This window comes from Siphateles boraxobius, unplaced genomic scaffold (genome assembly GCF_051911475.1).
Source record: "Siphateles boraxobius isolate OS27281-9 unplaced genomic scaffold, OSU_SipBor_1 6, whole genome shotgun sequence".
Taxonomy (NCBI): domain Eukaryota; kingdom Metazoa; phylum Chordata; class Actinopteri; order Cypriniformes; family Leuciscidae; genus Siphateles; species Siphateles boraxobius.
Window position 1 is genome coordinate 18849082 of NW_027509186.1, and position 22196 is coordinate 18871277.

Below are 22196 nucleotides of genomic sequence, written 5' to 3' on the forward strand. Positions count from 1 at the left end.
GCTGCTCCGGGTGTGTGTATCCACGTTTGCAGTGTGTGTGTGTACACTACTCACTACTCTGCTCCTAATGTGTGTGCACTTACTTGGATGGGTTAAATGCAGAGGTCAAATTCCAAGTATGGGTTACCATACTTGGCCATCACGTGTCACTTTCACTTTCACTTTCATTTTACAAAGTTTTTTGGTTAGTGAACTAATTTGGTTAGCCTGAACTAATATATATATATATATATATATATATATATATATATATATATATATATATATATATATATATATATATATATATATATGGGAAAGCTAACAGCATGTTAAAAGTGCAATTTCACTTGTTTAATCTACAGAACAAAAACAAATACATCTAATTTAACAGAACACCATTAGTTATTAGAACAGGGTAATGTTGTCAAACTATATAAATGAGGTCAATCATAGAAAGAGTGGAAATGGAGCAGGCACACAGCCATGTCAAGATGCTGGTCTGCTGTTGCTAGGAAACATTATGGGTGAACGTGGAATTATTTAGTACAGATGTGCTAAGCTGCAATTCGGTGTGATGTAGCACTATGTTAGTAAATTAAAGCACCTGAAATATAATTAGGGTCAAACAAAAAGATGAAAGTGCTTGATGGTTTTGCTTGATGCAGTGAAAGACACTGCAAATATGAATAAGGCAGTTCCACATAGACTAACACCATGTAAATGGCATTTTATAAAGCCTTTTTAGTGGATTACAGCAAATGCAGCAGATGTGAAAGATCTTTAAAGTGACAGTTCTCACCCTTCTTCTCCTCAGACTGGCCGGACTGGTGGGAGATGGACTGGGAGATTTGCCTGACCGTGGGGTCGACAGCTGACTTCCTGCTGTTCCATTAGCTGAAATGCAGAGGAACAGGTTGGTAAATGTCAAAGATTTTATTAAGAGTGTTCTAGTCATATTTCACCCCAAAATCAAAGGGAAGAAAAAAAAATTAGACAACATATTTTGCATGAAGAAAAAAAAAACATTAATTCATTTATTAATAATTTCAGCCTTTCGACTTCTGATGATTCTATGGGTCATTTCTCGCCATACGCAAGAGACTGTTCATGAATTTTCTTAGCAATGATTTTCCCAGGGTAGGTTGCCAGGTCTTTCCCCTACCTCCCCTTTACATGGCTCGGGACTCACACACACACACACACACACACACACACACACACACACACACACACACACACACATTAACACCTGGGCAATACAGCGTCTCCAATTCACCTATACTGCATGTGTATGTCAAATAGGTCAATTTTGAAATTGAGATTTATTCATCATCTGAAAGCTGAATAAATAAGCTTTCCATTGATGTATGGTTTGTTAGGATAGGACTAAGAAGGAATATTTGGCTGAGATACAACTATTTGAAAATCTGGAATCTGAGGATGCAAAAAAATCGAATACTTTTAAAGTTCACCTTTAAAGTTGTCCATTTGTGTTCGCGATTGTGCTGCATTCACTCACAAAAATAAATGTTTTATATATTTACATTAGGAAATTTACAAAATATGTTCATGGAACATGATCTTTACTTAATATCCTAATGATTTTTGATATAAAAGAAAAATTTATCATTTTGACCCATACAACGTATTGTTGGCTATTGCCACAAATATACCCATGCTACTTGTGACTGGTTTTGTGATCCAGGGTAACATATGTAAATTATTATATATAGTGAGTATATAAAGTTATAGAAGGCTTTTCAGTCCACAAATCACCAACATTCACCATGGTTTCATTAATATATTTATTTTCTGTATTCTTATTTGCATAATATAATTCAATATATTTTCCATAATTTTATACATATATTTCTAGCAAACGTGTTGAAGTGATTGATGTTTTTTGTCTCATATTGCACATTGCACTGTGCATGACTTGTTTTAAAATATTGAACAGGCTTTCATAAATATAGGCACAAAATGCAAAATGCAACCAGTTGGTAAAGGTAAGAGTGCTATAAGAAAATGATTGAAATATATAAAGATATCAAGCTGTCTCACATAAGGTTCAAAAGGCTGCTTAATATTTTAAAACAAGTCATGTATGGCATTTCAAGTGCAATATAAAATCCAAGTATTTATCTCTTCAACACTTTCAAAACAAACAGTTCCTTCAATATTAGAAGTATACATATGCCGCTTAGAAATATGACGAAAACAAGCCGTCACACAGCCATGAAAAATCTACAAAGCATAATATTAACCCTTCATTTAGATACAATGACAAACTAAAAAAGATTTATCGGCTACTTTAATTCCTCTTCACCACCTCAAAACAAGAAAAACAAATGAAATTCAAAATATCTGTCCAAAAGAAATAACTTTTACGAATTTGCCGAACAAAAAAATTGTCCTACCTGCTAAAGAGTGCAGCAGGCGGCCAGAGCAAACTGCGATTCCTCCTGCGCTCATAGTGACTGTGAGGAGCTGGAGTATGAATGAGTGTGGGAGAGGAGGAGAGGATGTACTGTATGTAGTGTGTTCCTGCTGGCTGCGCACACCTTACGTCATAAACAGCCACAGAGGGAGGAGTTTATCTCATAAACATGCCATATCGTAGTTGCAGTGCTGTCTGTGTGGGTGACTATAAAGATCTCAGAAAAGATCTCACTGTGGAGATGTTTCTGAACGGCGTGAGTGCAGCCGAGTAGATGACGTGGTGTTTTGAGTGGATTTCTGAAGTATCACCACGGAATGTGTGAATACAAATTAAGCTGTTTGAAGCTCTGATTATGCTATGATTCAGAGGTTCGGACACTAATATGATTCCTTTCAAAGCTTCTCAGAGCACATCAAGTAACAAATAAAGCCATCTCAGTCTCAAATATCAATGTTACTCTATGTTTGTGTCACTGTGATCCGCATATAGTGCTCCCTCGCCATCTGTGATACACTAACACAGGCGGACATAATTCAGCATGTGGAGTGAGAGAATGCATCATCATAGTGTTATTTTTGGAATGTAAAACAGATTTGAAGAACTATCAGATCAGCCTTCATTCATGTGTGTGATTACCGAACAACAAATTTGGATGAGTAAATGCAACTAGTGTGGGGAAAATATTAGTCAGAGAACTTCACTTTCAAACTGGATCAGACTTCATATATAGTTTCTGACGATATTTTATTTTATATGAACTAATTTAAACTTTAAATTAAACTTTAAAACTAAAACTAACTTTCTAATCGCAGTTAGGGGCAGTAATGGCCTAATGGTAACAGAGTTGGACTGGTGACCCAAAGGTTGCTGGTTCGATTCCAGTACCGGCAGAAATATGACTGAGGTGTCCTTGAGCAAGGCACCTAACCCCCAATCGCTCCCCGGACGCCACTAAAGGCCACTAAAAGCACCTGCAATGTTCTTGGGATTCAAAATTATTTTAGTATATATTTTCTATGAAAACGTATTAAAAAATGAAAAATTATACATTTCATCCCACACTAGCCCTGAAGGGAATGACTAACACTAGCATATCAAATTACATCAAACTTCATGATTCAAACTTGATGTTTACAATGTTCAACATTTTAAGTAATATCCATATTTCATTGTTTTTGCTTAGTAAACTATTATTTTCGCTATTCTATTGTCTTGAAATATATATAAAAGGCACCAACCAGTGTATTACCAGCCAAAGCATTTTCTAATTCTTCTAATTCTATTTCTAATGTTCTAATCTTTTTCATTTTATTTTCATTTCATTTACTGATTTACTAAGTGTCACAAAACCACACCAAACATCACTTTTTTATTTAACGACTTCTTTCCTCTTATCCCAAAGGTTGGTGCTGTTTGAATGAGCTTCCAGATCAATAAAAAAACAATTACACTAGGTTTGTTTGTCCAGACTGCATGGCAGATCTCTGTTCCTTGAGACCTTCTGCCAGAGTGTGAATGTGTTATATTTGGGATAAGGCACCTCTGTTCTCACAAAACAACATTAGCAATATCTCTCGTAAACAATTTGGCCCAACCACCCAGTTAATGCTCATCTACGTCATTTCCAGACTGTGCAAAGTATTTCAGAGAATGGGGTTGATACTCATACTCGTACCGGCTCATTACAAATCAACGCGCAGCGAGTCGTTTCTAAGGGCTCATTTTGTTCCTGGCCGGAATACTAAATTTGAAGTACAGGCTCGAGCTGAAGCACAATAATTGTTCTGTTTTTGTTTTTGTTTTTGACATGTCTCTATACAGCTTACAAAGTGGCGGATGCCTGACCGGATGAATGCCTGGTGTTTATCTGGAACATCAACATCAGGAAGTGATGACTCATGATCTCTTGCAGGAAAAATAATGAAACTTAGATCAATTGGATGTTCAGGACAACTTTTGATGGATTTGTTGTTCAGTTAGGAACAGATACACACAATCCCGTTTTAAACAGAAAACACACACTAGTGGACAAACGCACAAAAATAGGCTGTCTAACTGCATGTAGGGGGAGATCGGAGATGGATGTAACACTTTTAGTTTGAGCATCAGTACCTCAGTGGTTGTTTGTGCTAGATATCTCAAATTTTCATATGTATGGTAGCCACATTTGTCTACTGCAAATATAACTCACTTGTATGTGTACAACACAATCCCAGATTATGTGAGTTAATGTCAAATACTAAGAGTTTTGTAGTTACAATCTCTGCCCCACCTCTAGGGTGAGTTGTAACACTAGCTGGGAATATGTAACACTAGGAGGTAATTTGCTGAAATAACACCCACACTAAGCATTTTTTTGCATCAACATCATTGAAGAACAAAGAAAAAAATAACGTGAAAAAGGTAAACTGACAAAGAACATTATATTGTATTTTATATAAAAATCAAAACAATTGCTGCATGTGTTTGTGTGAGTGTGTATTTTCCTGTCATATAAGGGTTCAGTCACTGGCTACGTTTCCATGATCCACATATTTTTATGTGAATTTTGAGATATTGCATAAAAAACACTGGACGAAACCATCAACCTTAAATTCTATGAATGTGCACAAAAAATCATAGTGAATCAATTTTTTTTTATCTGGTAAGAAGACTACGCATAATCTTCGACGGGAACACATTTACTGAATAAATCCCTCGATACGCAACATAAAGACTCACGTGACTTTGCCTTAACAGAGGATGTGATTGATAACTGGACTCATCGGTATCATCATAGGGGTTGGTTGTAACATTTTTAATAAACTGTTACAACTATCCCCACCCCAAACAGCCATAACATAGCTAAATGTTTTAGCATGTGGGTTTAAAGTTAGCATAAATACAAAGCATCAAATTAAACAAGAGAAACAGCTACCTCAGGTCATGAAAGTAAATAATTATATCTACAATTCAATGATTGCTAGGTACTTTCTTACCTGAAAATCTATTTTTTCTATCATAAAATCTACAAATTTACTCAGTCACATGCAATTTCTTCTGTGAGCTCAAAAAGAAGATGGGAGTGTATGATATTGATGACGTTACCACAGCTGACAGTGTTACACGTAACCCCGTGTTATAACACTCCCCGGTCTCCCGAACACACAAACACACACTGCTGTCCGAAATGTGTTAACATTAAACATGCACTCTATAACGTAACACTGCAAAAGGGTGCCAGCAAGTCATAAACAGAGAAAAGCATCCAGAACCTGTCACGGTATACAAATTCATTGTTTCCTTCTCGTCGCGTGTTTTTGTTGTTGTATGCATGCACGTGCGCTGTGGGTGTGATTGTGTGTCATTGCCTAATCCACTCCAGCTGATCATCGTCTCATTCACCAGCTGCAGCCCATCTCACCACTTTATATATACTTACCGTTGTCTCATCCCTTTTGTCAGATCGTTGTTTGATGTCTTCCCTGTCGGTGTTACGTTCCTGTCTGCCTTCCTGTTCGTGTCCTGTGATCATTGTTGCCGTGTTTGGAGTTTCGTCTTTCACCGTCTTCACGTTGGACTACTTCACCTTCATTCACCGCACCATCTCATCCGGTTCTGGTCCTGGCCATTGAAGTCCCTGCGCCATCATTCCACGCCCGTTGTCTTGTGACTTGTGTTTATCGGATCAATAAATTGTCGACTTGCATTTGCTTCCTGTCTTCCATCCTGATAGCATGACAGAACGATCTGACCGTTCAATGGAAGCAGCGAGTGCGTCAGCCGCGTCTTTTGAGGAATTCATCCACCACAGTATTAGAAGGATGGATTCCCAAGAGAGGAATATCAACGACACGGGTCGTGCAATTCAATCCTTGGTGGCGCAGGTGTCCGAGCTCACCCAGCAGATCCAACTTCTACGAGCTCCCACTGCGCCGCCCACACCAGCTGTTCCCCCCACACCACCTGAGAACCCTCTCCAGCCGGAGCCCCGCCTGCCAGTACCAGAGTCGTATTCGGGTGAGTCTACACATTGTAGATCATCTTTGACGAGATGTTCTATGCACTTTGCCCTCCAACCCAGAACTTTTTCGACGGAACAGGCCAAGGTGGCCTTCGTTTTGACCCTCTTGACTGGAAGAGCGGCGCTATGGGGAACAGCGGTGTGGGAGAACCAAGACCCATGCTGCGCCTCGTTCCAGACACTCTCCGCCGAGATGAGACTGGTATTTGACCGAGCGGTCGCGGGAAGAGAGGCGGCTAGAGTACTGGCCGACCTGCGGCAGGGGGACAGGTCGGTCTCTGATTTCTCAATCGAATTTCGGACCCTGGCGGCAGAGTGTCAATGGAACGAGGAGGCGCAGTGGGACATGTTCCTGCATGGGTTGGCTGACCGCGTCCAGAAGGAGATCTACGCCCTGGACCTCCCCACTTCTTTAAATGGACTCATTGAGTTAGCGTTGCGGGTGGCGCCTGGCGGAGCCGAGGGTCCACGGTTCAGCGGCGGGGACGCGGTCAGCCCCGTCTATGATCACGAACCCATGCAGGTAGGGCGAGCTCGGCTTTCCCGGGAGGAGAAGGAGAGGCGGAGGTCCCAGGGCCTTTGTCTTTACTGCGGAGGTACGGGACATTTTGCCTACAACTGCCCGTTAAAAGGCCAAGCCCGATAGTAAGCATGAGGCTACTATCGGGTGGGATCTCCGCCGAAAAGACCTCATCAACATCCACGCTCCTACCGGTTAGACTAAGATGGTCAGTGCACCAGAACAACTGCAAGGCACTTCTGGACTCCGGGGCTGAAGGTAATTTCATGGACTACACATTCGCACACAAGCTTCAGATCCCCTTCAAGCCCCTCACTCACAAGATCGCTGTACATGCACTGAACGGTCAGAATCTCCCCACCATTTCATTCATCACTGAGGACATCACACTCATCACTTCTGGCAACCACTCCGATACTATCTCTTTTTTTTTACTGGATTCACCCCTGACACCCATCGTCCTTGGTCACCCCTGGCTCCTCCGTCACAACCCTCGCATAGACTGGCATCATAACGTCGTGCTGGAGTGGAGCAAGGAATGTCATAAGTCTTGTCTTGTGTCTGCCTGTCCGTCTGTCTCTGTTTCTATGTTTCAGGAGGAAGCAGGGGATTTGTCTAACGTGCCCACGGAGTACCATGACCTGAAGGAGGTGTTCAGTAAGTCTCGTGCACCGTCCCTATGACTGTGCTATAGATTTAGTACCAGGTAAGTCTCCGCCCAAAGGCAAGTTATATTCGCTTTCTGTCCCAGAGAGGGAGGCTATGGAGAAATATATTTCTGATTCTCTAGCAACCAAGTTCATCCGACCTTCCTCTTCTCCAGCGGGGGCGGGGTTCTTTTTTGTGGGGAAGAAGGACGGGTCTCTGCGACCTTGTATTGATTACCGGGGGTTGAACAACATCACGGTAAAGAATACTTATCCTTTGCCGTTTATGTCTTCTGCCTTCGAGAGGTTGCAGGGAGTGTCCATCTTCACAAAACTGGATTTACGTAACGCTTATCATTTGGTCCGCATTAGGGAGGGGGATGAGTGGAAGACTGCTTTTAACACCCCCAGGGGGCACTTTGAATATTTGGTCATGCCGTTCGGGCTGTCCAACTCCCCAGCAGTCTTCCAGGCATTGGTCAATGACGTGTTGCGAGAGATGATAGATCAGTTCATATATGTCTACCTGGATGACATATTGATTTTTTCTGCTTCTCTCCAGGAACATGTGCAACACGTCCGACGAGTGCTTCAGAGGTTGCTAGAGAATGGGCTTTTTGTCATGGCGGAGAAATGCGATTTTCATGCACAGTCTGTTCCTTTCCTAGGGTACATCATTTCGTCTGAGGGAGTGCGTATGGACCCTGAGAAGGTTAAGGCTGTGGTAGAGTGGCCAAGTCCAGATTCCCGTAAGGCCCTACAGAGGTTTCTGGGGTTCGCCAACTTCTACCGGCGTTTCATTCGCAACTTCAGCCAACTAGCCGCACCTCTGACCGACTTGACCTCCCCAGAACGACGTTCAGGTGGTCAGACACAGCTGAAGCTGTGTTTGCCAAACTGAAAGGCCGCTTTGTTTCAGCCCCCATCCTTATTGCCCCTGATTCTTCACGTCAGTTCGTGGTGGAGGTCGATGCGTCAGAGGTGGGGGTAGGTGCAGTGCTGTCCCAACGCTCTCCTGCAGATGATAAGATGCATCCCTGCGCGTTTTTGTCTCATCGCTTATCCCCAGCCGAACGTAATTACGACATTGGTAACAGGGAGTTGTTGGCAGTCAAGTTAGCATTGGAGGAATGGCGCCACTGGTTAGAAGGGTCGGGGGTACCTTTTATCGTCTGGACTGACCACAAGAACCTAGAGTATATCAGAACTGCTAAAAGATTGAACTCCAGGCAGGCTCGGTGGGCGCTTTTTTTCGGTCGTTTTGATTTTTCTCTCTCGTACCGCCCGGGTTCTAAGAACATCAAACCCGACTCTTTATCTCGCATTTTTGATCGCTCCGAACGCCCGGTGACTCCCGAGTGCATTTTACCCGAAACCCTATTTGTTTCCACACTCACATGGGAGGTCGAATCGAAGGTCAAGACGGCCTTAGAAGGGGTAACGCCTCCGCCCGGTTGCCCACCTAATCGTTTATTTGTGCCGGAGGGATTACGGTCTGACGTCATTCAGTGGGGTCATTGTTCCAACGTGGCTTGCCATCCAGGAGTTAATCGCACTAGTTTTTTAGTCAAGCAACGATTCTGGTGGCCACTTATGGCTCGTGACATTCACAGTTTTGTTTTGGCTTGCTCGGTTTGTGCCACTGGTAAGACTTCCAATCGACCCCCAGATGGGTTACTTCAACCGCTGCCAGTCCCTTCAAGACCCTGGTCCCATATCGCTCTAGATTTTATTACCGCCCTCCCGCCCTCCCAGGGTAACACAGTCGTTTTGACCGTGGTGGACCGGTTCTCGAAGGCGGCTCATTTTATTCCCTTACCCAAATTACCCTCAGCTAAGGAGACAGCGTTGACAGTCGTGGACCACGTCTTTCGCCTTCATGGCCTCCCGATGGACGTGGTCTCCGACAGGGGACCCCAGTTTGTGTCCAAATTTTGGCGAGAGTTTTGTAGATTACTGGGAGCGACGGTTAGTCTGTCCTCAGGGTTTCATCCCCAGAGCAATGGCCAAACCGAGAGAGCCAACCAGGATCTGGAGAGGGTGTTACGATGTCTGGTTTCCAAGAATCCTTCCTCATGGAGCCAACAACTCTCCATGGTGGAGTACGCCCACAACACATTACCAGTGTCGGCCACGGGCCTATCTCCGTTTGAGTGTAGTTTAGGTTACCAGCCACCAATTTTTCCCAGTCTGGAATCCGAGGTCGCGGTCCCCTCCGCTCACGCCTTCGTCCAGAGGTGTGACCGCACCTGGACTAGAGCCCGTGAGACTCTACTCCAGGTGGGGGCGCGCACCAAGGCCAAGGCCGAACGCCACCGGTCGAAGCCTCCCGTATACGTCGTTGGTCAAAAGGTGTGGCTTTCAACTAAAAACATTCCGCTCCGCTCCGTTTCTAATAAACTGGCTCCCAAATTCATTGGCCCGTTCACTGTCGCCAAGATCATTAGTCCGGTGGCAGTCCGCCTCAATTTACCTCCAGCGTACAGGAGGGTTCATCCCGTTTTTCATGTCTCCAAAATTAAGCCTGTGTTTCATTCTCGTATTAACCCGCCAGTCCCGGTTCCTCCCCCACCGCGACTCGTAGATGGGGAGACCACATATTCGGTCAATCGCATTCTGGACTCTAGGCGGAGGGGACGCGGGTTTCAGTACTTGGTGGACTGGGAAGGTTACGGTCCGGAGGAGAGAGGTTGGGTACCTGCTAGAGACATTCTGGATCACTCCCTCATCGATGATCACAATCGACAGGTAAGGGAGTCTGAGAGCGCCAGGAGGCGTTCTTAGGAGGAGGGGTACTGTCACGGTATACAAATTCATTGTTTCCTTCTCGTCGCGTGTTTTTGTTGTTGTATGCATGCACGTGCGCTGTGGGTGTGATTGTGTGTCATTGCCTAATCCACTCCAGCTGATCATCGTCTCATTCACCAGCTGCAGCCCATCTCACCACTCTATATATACTTACCGTTGTCTCATCCCTTTTGTCAGATCGTTGTTTGATGTCTTCCCTGTCGTGGTTACGTTCCTGTCTGCCTTCCTGTTCGTGTCCTGTGATCATCGTTGCCGTGTTTGGAGTTTCGTCTTTCACCGTCTTCACGTTGGACTACTTCACCTTCATTCACCGCACCATCTCATCCGGTTCTGGTCCTGGCCATTGAAGTCCCTGCGCCATCATTCCACGCCCGTTGTCTTGTGACTTGTGTTTATCGGATCAATAAATTGTCGACTTGCATTTGCTTCCTGTCTTCCATCCTGATAGCATGACAGAACCTTGCTGAAAAATGGCTTAAAACAGTCTAAGATAAGGTCTCCTAGCATGACCAAACCAGTTAAGCCGGTCTGCTTCGCTAGTTTTAAAATAGTTTGGGCACATTCAGTTATCCAGAGTAGGAGATCAACTAGCCAACAGATAAACTAGTTAAACTCCAATGAGAATAGAATATAATAGATTAAAAAAACTGAATACAATAGAACATAATCAAATAGAATGACAGAATAGAATAGAAGTAAAAATAGAACAAAATAGAATAGAACAAAAGAGACCAGCATAGAGCATTAAAAACATAATAGAACAAAACAACAGAATAGAATAGAATAGAATAGAATAGAATAGAATAGAATAGAATAGAATAGAATAGAATAGAATACAGAATAAAACTAGAATCTTATAAAAATAAGACCAGCATCTTTTTTTCTATTCTAGAAATGCTCTGGCTGGTTTTGGAGTTTGCTTGAGCAGAGCAAATGAAATCAGTTTATTTTATTATTATTATTTTGACATTACCAAACCTCTAAGAAGAGCTCTAGCAAATCAGACAATCAGACTACTTTTTATGTTCTGTTCTGGCTGTTAGTGTTTTTGGAGTCTGCTTGAGCAGAGCAAATGAAACCAGTTCTATGATGGGTGAGTTCAAATTGGTTCAGTATTCTAAGCCTCCATTACGCTGTGTAGGATGTAATATAATTCTAATCATTCACTGAAGTAAAAGTTAGTTTTTTGACATTACCAAAACTCTATGAAGAGCTCCAGCCAATCAGCCAATCAGAAATCACTGTGACTTGAATACTAAAACATCCCATTAAATGAAACTGTTAATTGACACAAAAGCTCATTACAGATGGAGAGACTAAGAGTAAATGATGAGTGTCAGCCGAATTAGTTGCCTAATTTGGGACATTACTCCTCAAGCACATCTTCTGAGAATGCTGAGAGTGATTTGGAGATAATTAAGGCTATAAACTACAACAAACCACACTCATCCATGTTTGAAACTAACAACTTTGAATTCGGAGACTGCAATGAATAAACTGACACGCACCCAGTTTAGATTCCATAAGTCAGTCTTGCACACATGAGTGTCAGCCCACTACACAACCTACAGTTCACAGCTACAGGAATGCTTGTCAGACACATTTATAAGCCTGATGGGACTATTAAACTACAGTCTGGCCTAAAGAGACGTACCTGAGCAGCTGGAACCAGGGGACTTGCTCCTTCTCGAGTGTCCACCACTGCGGGGAGAGCAGCGGCCCTGCATGGGAGAAATACGGCCATAGGACTGCGATTTCATCACCCTGCACTCTGAGAAAGGTAGCAAAAGAGAAACATAACTGAATTCACTCTACACTCAAGTCCTCCTGTCTCTGTAATACACACCGAAGAGAGTCTCATCTGAGTGGACGACCTGATGTCACCGCCGATCAATCTACCGTAACCTCTGTCGGGCTCAAGCATGACCGCCTGATATCCCAGAGGTCTGATCAGAGGAGATCTGAGAGGCTGGGTTGCTCTCAGACCAGATCAATATGTCTATCAATAGGACTTTAAAATAGCTCATAGTCTGATGCCTGTTTCTGTATTGACAATATATTTAGTTTTAAAAGTTTTTCATGAAACTATATAGTAACTAGTGTCACAATAATAATTACAAAAGTCAGTAAATTGATGTACTGCTAAATAAAAATGGATTCCTACCTGAATATGTTATATTGTTTACATGAAGTGGGAATTATAATGGTAAAGCTTTAAAATATATGCAAATAACAACACTGATACTGACAGCGGGAAACAAATGCTACAGCTAATTAAGTAACTAACTCCAGCTGATTAGCTTATATATATATATATATATATATATATATATATATATATATATGTATGTATGTATGTATGTATGTATATATATATATATATATATATATATATATATATATATATATATATGTTATAACGTCGACCCGTACAATGTTGGAAAATATGTGCATTAGTCAAAGCAGCTTATTAAAATTTTAACCTAATTACTAACCACTAAAACAGAATTTGAAGCAACTTACTTATATTGACAATCACAGAAGTCCATGTAACTGAGGTAAGTAAGTGGTACAGTTGTTGTTGGTCTTAGGTAAACAGTCACATTTTGAAAAGGGAGGGATACATTATCCATTAACTTACCACTCTCATCCAACAGGAAGTCATCCTGGTAGCGGAACTTCTCTGGGCCGCAGGCAATAAATATATCATCCTCACCAAAGAAGTCCTGAAGACATGATATCTATGAACACAGCACAGGTAGACTGATTATTCATTTAAACATCAATGCATTTGAAAGAACATTTCCGTTTAAAAGTTTGTGGGGTCGGTAAGGTTTTAAAAAAATGTTTTTAAAAATTCTCTTTTGTTCACCAAGGCTGCATTTATTTGATCAAAACTACAGTAAAAACTGTAATATTGTAAAATATTATTACAATTTAAAATAACTTTTCTATTTTAATATATTTTAAAATGTAATTTATTACTGTGATGGCAAAGCTGTATTTTCAGCATCATAACTTAACAAGTTACACTTTTTTTAAAAGATTTTTTAACAATATCAAAGTCTTTACTGCCACTTTTGATCAATTTAATGTGTTATTGTTGAATAAAAGCATTGACTTATTGTCTTTAAAAAACAACAACTTTTGAATAGTACTGTCAGGGTTCTGCCCTAGCAGCTTTGTCTGTGTTGTCTTTGTTTCATGCCTCTATGTTGTGCTTGAACATGGTGAATGTGATTTCACCAAGAACCACATGGTCCTGGATAAACATCTTTGTTGATCCTGGAACAACTTTCCAATCAACCAATCAGATTCGAGGGACAAGTTTACAGTTTATGTCAGGGGTGTCCAAACTCAGTCTAAACTCTAAACTCTGCAGGACAGTGGCCCACCAGGACTGAGTTTGGACACCCCTGGTTTATGTCAAGTTTAGGCTTAGAACCAGGGTGAGGTGCTTCAACATCAGTGTTATTCACCGTGTTATATCCCTCTGATTTTAGGGAAAAGTTATGGGTAGGGTTAGGTTTAGGGGTAGGGATAGGGTAAGAATTAAATTTTGGGACAGGAATGTTATTCCAGGATAAACAAAATATGTTGATCCAGGAACATGTCTTCACGGGGACCGCTTGAACGTATGGCTCTGTCTTTGTTTGTGTTGGCCATGTGCTCCTCTGTTCCTGCCTCCTTGTTTCCCTGTACCACGCCCTCTTGTCTAGTTGAGTAGAGTTTGTCTGAGTGTTGTCATCCGTTTCTCATGTTCTCTGCTCCCTTGTTTGAGTCCTCGTTTACCTGAGTGTGTTCACCTGTTCCTTGTTCAAGTGTTGTCACCTGTTCCTCTTGTTCTTAGCTCCCTTTATATGTGTGCTCTTTCCCTCATGTGTTGCCAGTTCGTTATATGTGCTACTGTGTTACATAGTTAGTTTCTTATTACCAAAGTCATTAGTGTTTTATGTGTAGAAGTTTTTTAGTGCTTTAGTTCCCTTTCAGTCGATAACGTCGGACGTAGTCGACGCCGACTGAAATGGGATCACGCTAGGGAGCCTATCATCTTCGATTACTATTGAACGAGCCAATGGAATTTGGCGTGCGTGATTTGCATCACACACTCCGCCCCCGCGGCGCGGGTATAAATACGGAAGTGGATGCACGCACTAGTTGCCTTTCGCTTCGGAGCCGTTCGTCTTTGATGTCTCTGAAGAGTGCTGTTGTGTTCAACGAGCGAGTGTGTCGGTGTTCTTGCGGGAAGACCTCTCCAGTGTTGGTGTTCTACAGCGTGGTGCAGCGGTGATCGCGAGCTTCTCAGCTCTCAACTGCTGTTTTAACAGCATCAAATTTCTACTGTTTGTTTGTGTGTTGACGGTTGGTTAGAGGGCGAGAAGTGAGTGCTTCACTGTTAGTTGAAAGACTATTCAGTGTTTGCCGCGGTCATTCCCTGTGTGCTCCGGCACTGGTGACGGTCCCATTTCCTAAAAGAGCAACACGGGTGTGAGTGCGTCTTTTTCAAGATGCCATTCCATCCGTGCGTTTCTGGGTGCGGTCTGGCACTATCCCCTTCTGACGGTCACGAAAGTTGTGTCGCATGTTTGGGCTTATAGCATGCTGAGGCAGCTTTCGTGGATGAGTCATGTTCTCACTGCGGGAACATGTCCATCTCGGTGTTGAGATCTAGACTCGCCTTCGTTAAAAGCGTTGGTGCAGTCCCCACCTCTGGGCCCCGCCCCTGTTCTTCCTCTGGGTTACCTTCCCAGAGGAGGACTGGGGTGCCGTCCAAGCTGGGTGATCTGAGGATCACAGTGAGGGGTAATCCGCCCGGCCACGCCCCGTGGGTCCCTCACTCCTCTTTCACACCGCAACCGGTGGAGCTCCCCATTGATCCCGCTGGTCCCTCTGTAATGGACGGGCCAGCCGTGTCATTTGGGGCCCCTCCAGGGGATACGTTGTCAATCGCAGCATCGGAGGGGGAGCTGAACTCTGGAGATGATGACTCGGCTGCACTGCCTCCCTCCGGGAGACCAGTGTTGCCCGAGCCAGATCCAGAGATGTCAGCTATGCTGAAAAAGGCCGCCGAGGCGGTAGGGCTCGTGTGGAACCCTCCACCGTGTCCCGAGCCGTCTCGGTTGGATGATTGGTATATCGGGGCGGGCCGTACTGGTTCTCAGTCCGCCGCCCCGGTTCCTTTCTTTCCTGAAGTGCATGAGGAGCTTACGAGGGCATGGATGGCACCTTTCTCTGCCAGAAACCGCCTGAATAGCTCCTCCCCCCTCACTACCCTTGATGGGGGAGCGGTAAAGGGTTACGAGGCTATCCCTCTGGTGGAGCGGGCCGTTGCGATGCAGTTATGCCCAACGGCGGCCGCTTCCTGGAGAGGTGATCCTCGTCACCCCTCTAAAGCCTGTAAGTTCTCGTCCGCTCTTACGGGCAAGGCTTACAAAGCTTGTGGGCAAGCCGCTTCCTCCTTGCATGCCATGGCGTTGCTCCAGGTCCACCAGGCCCAGGCACTCATGAACATGCACGAGGGTAGTTCGGACCCTGAGCTCATGGGTGAGCTCCGCACTGCAACTGACCTCGCCCTCCGGGCGGCGAAGGTTGCAGCTCGCGCGGTGGGTTCGGCGATGTCCACACTAGTGGTCCAGGAGCGCCATCTCTGGCTCAACCTGGCCGATATGAGAGATGCGGACAAGGTTCGGTTCCTGGACTCTCCCATTTCCCAGGTTGGGTTATTCGGCGACGCTGTGGAGAACTTTGCCCAACAGTTCTCTACAGCTCAGAAGCAGACGAAGGCCATCCGGCACATCCTGCCTCGGAGGGACGCTGCTGCCTTCACCCGCCCCCCGAGGTCAGATCCTCCGCCTGCTCGTCGCCGAGGGCGTCCGCCTGCAGCCGCCTCAGCTCCCGCCGGACCACCGCAGCAGCCTTCACCCAGGTTCCGGCGCGGAGCCGGCCGCGCCTGGACTAAGAAGTCCAGGCGCTGCCAAGCCAGGTGGTAAGCTCCAGCGCAAAAGAAAACGCTGAACCTGGACGGGCTCTCAGGGATGGAAGAGTTGCTTGTGGAGTGGTCGCCGATCCACTCCCTCTGGCTGGTTGGAGGGCCGGCTGGAGTTTTTTGTTATGCGTGTGTCTGTTCCGCCGCTGGCCCCTATAAAAACGGGGTCAGCGGTACCCACATATTCAGAAAAAGAGCAATTTTTCTGTTCCTGAGTCCCAAGTGGGCCAGTATGGCGGGTGTGACCCTGTATAATAGCCTTACATCCCCCAGCTTCCCTTGGTCGCCAACAGGCAGCTTGGGGCGTTCGAGGACCCGGTCATCCGCCTTCTCACGTCCCCTGCCGCTAGTGGAGACAGGTAAGTGTTGCACTGCACACTAACACCACTCTCTCTACTTTGCTGCCCCACCTCAGGCTCGGCTACCCCGCTCAAGTCAGTGATAGTAACATCACATTAGGTGTTGAGCAGACGTGCTCCTGAAAATTCAGTGATATTCATCACACCAAGTGTTGAGCAGTGCTCCTGACTTGTGCGTGCTTATCTTATCCTGCTGGCGAAGGATTTGATATAGCCGCTCCTCCAGCCGGTACGAAGGCCAGTTGTAAACTCGTTCTTCGTGCTACTAGGTGGTGGGTCGTGACCGTCTTGGCCCAAGATTGGTCTGCAGCTTGACCTGAAGGACACGTGGTGTCCTTCCCCTCGAGTGCTCCAGAGCCCGTTGGGTCTTCAGGTCAACTGGAAGAGAGTAATCTCGCCCACGGGCTGAGTATCTCTTTTTCAGTTTTGGAGAGGTACTCGGTCCAACACGTCTCTCCAGTGAGAATGTGTCCAGATGGTGTTGAAGTGAGAAAGGGTCCCACTGAAAAGATTCAGAGGCTCCTGGGGTATACGATAGCCGCAGCCTTTGGCTTCCTCCGTATGTGACCGCTTCAGCGCTAGCTTTACGATCGAGTCCCGAGGTGACCGTGGCAGAGCAGCTCACCCTGTGTGACTATAGTTCATCCCGGTCGGCTGCCAAACCCTCCTCAGCAGAGGGGCCATGTACAAAGGGCGTGTTTTAACAGGGGCCTGGGCGACCCCCGACTACACGGGCATTCGTGCCTCGAGTTGTTAGACATTGCGGGTGTCACAAACTCTCCCGTCACCTCCTCCTTGGAGTCAGACGCTTCTGAGGGCGCCTTGTTCCACTCCTCCCGCTTACTCAATCGTGCCGCCATCGAGCCTCACGACAGTTATAGCCAGGGCAAGTGGAGACTCCATCCCCTGGGTCCGCTGGGTCTGACCATTCCGGGGCCGCTCAATTGCCCCCCCGGTTTTATTTTTCCGCCAGTGTTTGGGTAAACCGAGCGGACTACCCTTGGACAAACACTGGGTCCCAGCTGCCCCAGGGGCCCGCAGAATACGTTTAACCCCAGTGAGCCTTCTAAGAAGTGACGGCGACTCAGGGTCGCCTTGCGCTGCTCAAGTCAGTGAGATCATCCCACTTCATGTTGAGCAGAGTTGCTCCTGAAACTCAGTGAAGTTCATCGCACTCAGGTGTTGAGCAGCAATGCTCCTGTAGCTCAGTGAGTCCATCACAGGTAGCTCAGTGAATTCATCACACGCAGTGCTGAGCAGAAATGCTCCTGGTGCTCAGTGAAGTTCCTCGCACTCAAGTGTTGAGCAGAAATGCTCCTGAAGCTCAGTGAGTTTATCACACTCAGGTGTTGAGCAGTAATGCTCCTGAAGCTCGGTGAACTTGTCACACTCAAGTGCTGAGCAGAAATGCTCCTGTCGTTCAGTGAAATTCTTCGCACTCAAGTGTTGAGCAGAAAAGCTCCTGAAGCTCAGTGAGTTTATCACACTCAGGTGTTGAGCAGGAATGCTCCTGAAGTTCAGTGAACTTGTCACACTCAAGTGCTGAGCAGAAATGCTCCTGTCGCTCAGTGAGGTTCTTCGTACTCAAGTGTTGAGCAGAAATGCTCCTGAAGCTCGGTGAGTTTATCACACTCAGGTGTTGAGCAGGAATGCTCCTGAAGCTCAGTGAACTTGTCACACCCAAGTGCTGAGCAGAGAATGCTCCTGAAGCCCAGTGATCTTCACATGTTGTGTTGAGCAATGCTCCTGTCTTTTGCGCCCGTCACTTGCACCTGCGTGCCAAGTCAGGAGAGGAACAGGTCTTCATAGTTGCCCCTTATTGGCCCAACTAGACCTGGCTCCCATCAACAGCCTTCCTGACTTCCCCGGAAAACTCTTCGGGCGCGGGGCACGATGGCACACGCGTTCTTCCCCCGGGGATTCCGGGCGGTCTTACATCTGAATGCGGAGGTTCAGGTGGCTATCACAAGAATGTGTGATAGTTACCATCACTTCTGCGAGCACCCCCTAGAATGGGGTAGCGTGCTTACGCCTTTAGAAGTGGAACCTAGTCGTTGAGTGCGTCTTCTCTCCAGAGGAGATCCTGAAAGCTTTCGATCACTTCAGTGCTCTCTTTCCTGCAAAAGGGGTGGCAGTAGGCTGTTTTCCTTCACCCGCAAAATGATGTTGCCTCGGTGTTTAAACGACGCTCATCGTGTTGCAGAAGTATGCAGAAGCACGTTCTGATCGTCAGGTTCCTGAGGAGCAAGGTCTTGTAAATCCTTGTGTCCCTCTTTATCCTCTTGGGCCTTGTCCCTGGTGCGACTGCACTGCAGAGACCGCCCCTGAGCCACTGCAGGTAGTGAGTTAAAAATTCTGTTATATCAGTTCTCCTGCTCGCGTGGTCTCTACTAGAGGGTAGGGACTTGCTCGCTTTCGGTCAACGTATTGTGCCTGGAGTCTGGGCCGGCTAACTCTCACAAGCTGAGACCCCGGCTCGGATTGTGCCCAAGGTTCCTACCTCTCCTGTAATAGGAGTAGGTGGTGAGCCTGCAAGCGCTGCCCTGGAGGAGGCAGATCCAGCCCTGGCTTCTCTGTCCGTTCGCTTGGACGTGTACAGAATGCAAGTCATAGACCTCAGACCAGCTCTTCAAATATCTGTTGGAATTCAGCAGAGAGGGAAGGCTGTTTCCATGCAAAGTTGCACTTAGTGCTTGCCTTCATTTCGGCAAAGATCCGAGATGCAACATGTCCACTTAGGTGTTGAGCTCCTCTATGATGAGTGTAAAGTGCTCCGCCAGGGCGTTGACGATATACTTTGCTAAACAGATTCTAGAGTTGGGGGCTGGACGACACCTAGTTGAACCGCTGCTTCCCGTGGGCTCCCTTCTTATGAAGCCAGTTTCACCGTGAGCCCGGTTCAAGTGTCGGCTTGCGGCGCCATTCCCCTCCTATGGACTGGATACGTGCGCCTTTCTACTCCAGTTGAGTTCCCTTAAAATTGAACCCTGTTGAGTTCCTCCACACCCCTCCGACGTCGGACGTGCGGAACGTCTGGTGTTAGGCCTACCACTCGTAAGCAGTGTGGAACCTGTGTTAGGCTGGGTCCATATGTTGCGGTCCCTTCGGTGACCCCATATGTGTATTCTTCCACGATACGGCTCCCTGCGGTGAGCCCGTGTCTTCCCTCGGCAGAGTCTCTCTGCCGTCACTGTCCGGTGTGTCTCCCCCCGTCTTAGGCTGGAGCCACCCCAGTGACATTCCATATGTTAGACTGCCCGGTTTCCGCCCAGTTCATATGTGTATTCTCCACATTACCTCCCTCGGGTTGGATGTGGCTTCCGCAGCGTCCCTTCCTTCCAACGTACAGGGAACGCTTTCCCAGTGGTCCTGTAGGAACAGCAGTGACTTCCCTGGCCTAGCCCTGTCCTTCCCCGCCTTAAGTTTGCGGGGGCATCAGGAGGCTTTGGTTTAGGCACTGGAAGGTGGCAGCGTTAGTGGCGTGTTCAATGGTTGATCCCATTTCAGTCGGCGTCGACTACGTCCGACGTTATCGACTGAAAGGGAACGTCCTGGTTGCGTATGCAACCCACCGTTCCCTGAAGGAGGGAACAGAGGACGTAGTCCCCTTGCCACTACCGCTGGACCACCGCTGACCCCGGGTTACTCTCGGCTCCTCAGCGAAAAGCAACTAGTGTGTGCATCCACTTCCGTATTTATACCCGCGCCGCGGGGGCGGAGTGTGTGATGCAAATCACGCACGCCAAATTCCATTGGCTCGTTCAATAGTAATCGAAGATGATAGGCTCCCTAGCGTGATCCCATTTCAGTCGGCGTCGACTACGTCCTCCGTTCCCTCCTTCAGGGAACGGTGGGGTGCATACACCGTATGTCTGTCTTTTCTCCTGTGTTTCTAGTTCCTGTCCTGCTAGCAGAGCGTCCCTGGCTGCTTACTCTCTTTGCTTTGGAGCAAGCCTGGTGCTGAGCCTGAGATCCCTGAGTGCCTGGGGCTGAGCCTGAGATCCCCGAGTGCCTGGTGCTGAGCCTGAGATCCCTGAGTGCCTGGTGCTGAGCCTGAGATCCCTGAGTGCCTGGGGCTGAGCCTGAGATCCCCGAGTGCCTGGTGCTGAGCCTGAGATCCCCGAGTGCCTGGTGCTGAGGCTGAGATCCCCGAGTGCCTGGTGCTGAGCCTTAGATCCCCGAGTGCCTGGTGCTGAGCCTGAGATCCCTGAGTGCCTGGGGCTGAGCCTGAGATCCCGAGTGCCTGGTGCTGAGCCTGAGATCCCGAGTGCCTGGTGCTGAGCCTGAGATCCCAGAGTGCCTGGGGCTGAGCCTGAGATCCCAGAGTGCCTGGGGCTGAGCCTGAGATCCCAGAGTGCCTGGGGCTGAGCCTGAGATCCCCGAGTGCCTGGGGCTGAGCCTGAGATCCCGAGTGCCTGGGGCTGAGCCTGAGATCCCCGAGTGCCTGGGGCTGAGCCTGAGATCCCCGAGTGCCTGATGCTGAGCCTGAGATCCCCGGTGCTGAGCCTGAGATCCCCGAGTGCCTGGGGCTGAGCCTGAGATCCCGAGTGCCTGGGGCTGAGCCTGAGATCCCCGAGTGCCTGGGGCTGAGCCTGAGATCCCGAGTGCCTGGGGCTGAGCCTGAGATCCCGAGTGCCTGGTGCTGAGCCTGAGATCCCTGAGTGCCTGGGGCTGAGCCTGGGATCCCCGAGTACCTGGGGCTGAGCCTGAGATCCCCGAGTGCCTGGTGCTGAGCCTGAGATCCCCGAGTGCCTGGTGCTGAGCCTGAGATCCCCGAGTGCCTGGGGCTGAGCCTGAGATCCCTGAGTGCCTTGCTGTTGTGCTTGAAAATCCTGTCTGGCTATTGCTACTATTCTCAGTTCTCATTCTGCTCTGCCATTACTACTCCCCAGCCTCCAGTCATCTTGTGCTAGTAACAACTGCTGCTCGGCTAGTTACAACGGCAGTCATTGTGTCTCAACCCTGCCTATTGTCTGGACTGTTCACCTATCCCACCACATCTTGTCATCTGTCTACTGTTTGTCAATAAACCTGTTATCACTCGTTCTGCATTTGAGTCCTCCTTGACAGACCCGTGACAAGTAGAGCCTATTTTCTTTTTTGAGATCATAATACATATAAATATATTCAACTTAAGCAATTCCCAATATGCAGAATATGTAAATAGATGTTTTCAAATTAAATACAAAATAAATTACATAAATATGAAGATAAATAAATGAATTGGCAAAAATAGACTAAATAAAATAATGCATTCATATTAAGTCAATAATTTAAAACTCAAACCGTGTATTGTAAAGGTCAGTGATCAGTGATTCATACAGCTGCATGAATGAGAAGGCAGTTTAGCATCTTTTATGTATCATTTTCACATACGATTGAGAACATGTTGCTGTAGCAACAGTGACGTCATCACCAAAAGCAGAGTAATGACTCAGTCAGGTGGCAAAA

At 46.6% G+C, this 22196-nt stretch overlaps 1 protein-coding gene across 4 annotated transcripts in view; it reads right to left on the bottom strand.

Moving 5' to 3' along the window:
• dclk1b (doublecortin-like kinase 1b) overlaps nt 1-22196 on the bottom strand; it is a 63492-nt gene that overhangs the window by 17053 nt on the left and 24243 nt on the right. For 2 of the 4 annotated variants that reach the window (XM_077208064.1, XM_077208063.1), the window contains exons 4-6: nt 13042-13141; nt 12055-12171; nt 782-876 (exon numbers count right to left, since the gene is read on the bottom strand). In XM_077208064.1, the coding sequence (XP_077064179.1) occupies nt 782-876; nt 12055-12171; nt 13042-13141 (312 nt within the window). Of the gene's footprint in view, nt 1-781; nt 877-2399; nt 2473-12054; nt 12172-13041; nt 13142-22196 lie in introns of those variants that run through there. The other 2 variants (XM_077208065.1, XM_077208066.1) reach the window with 2 other exon arrangements.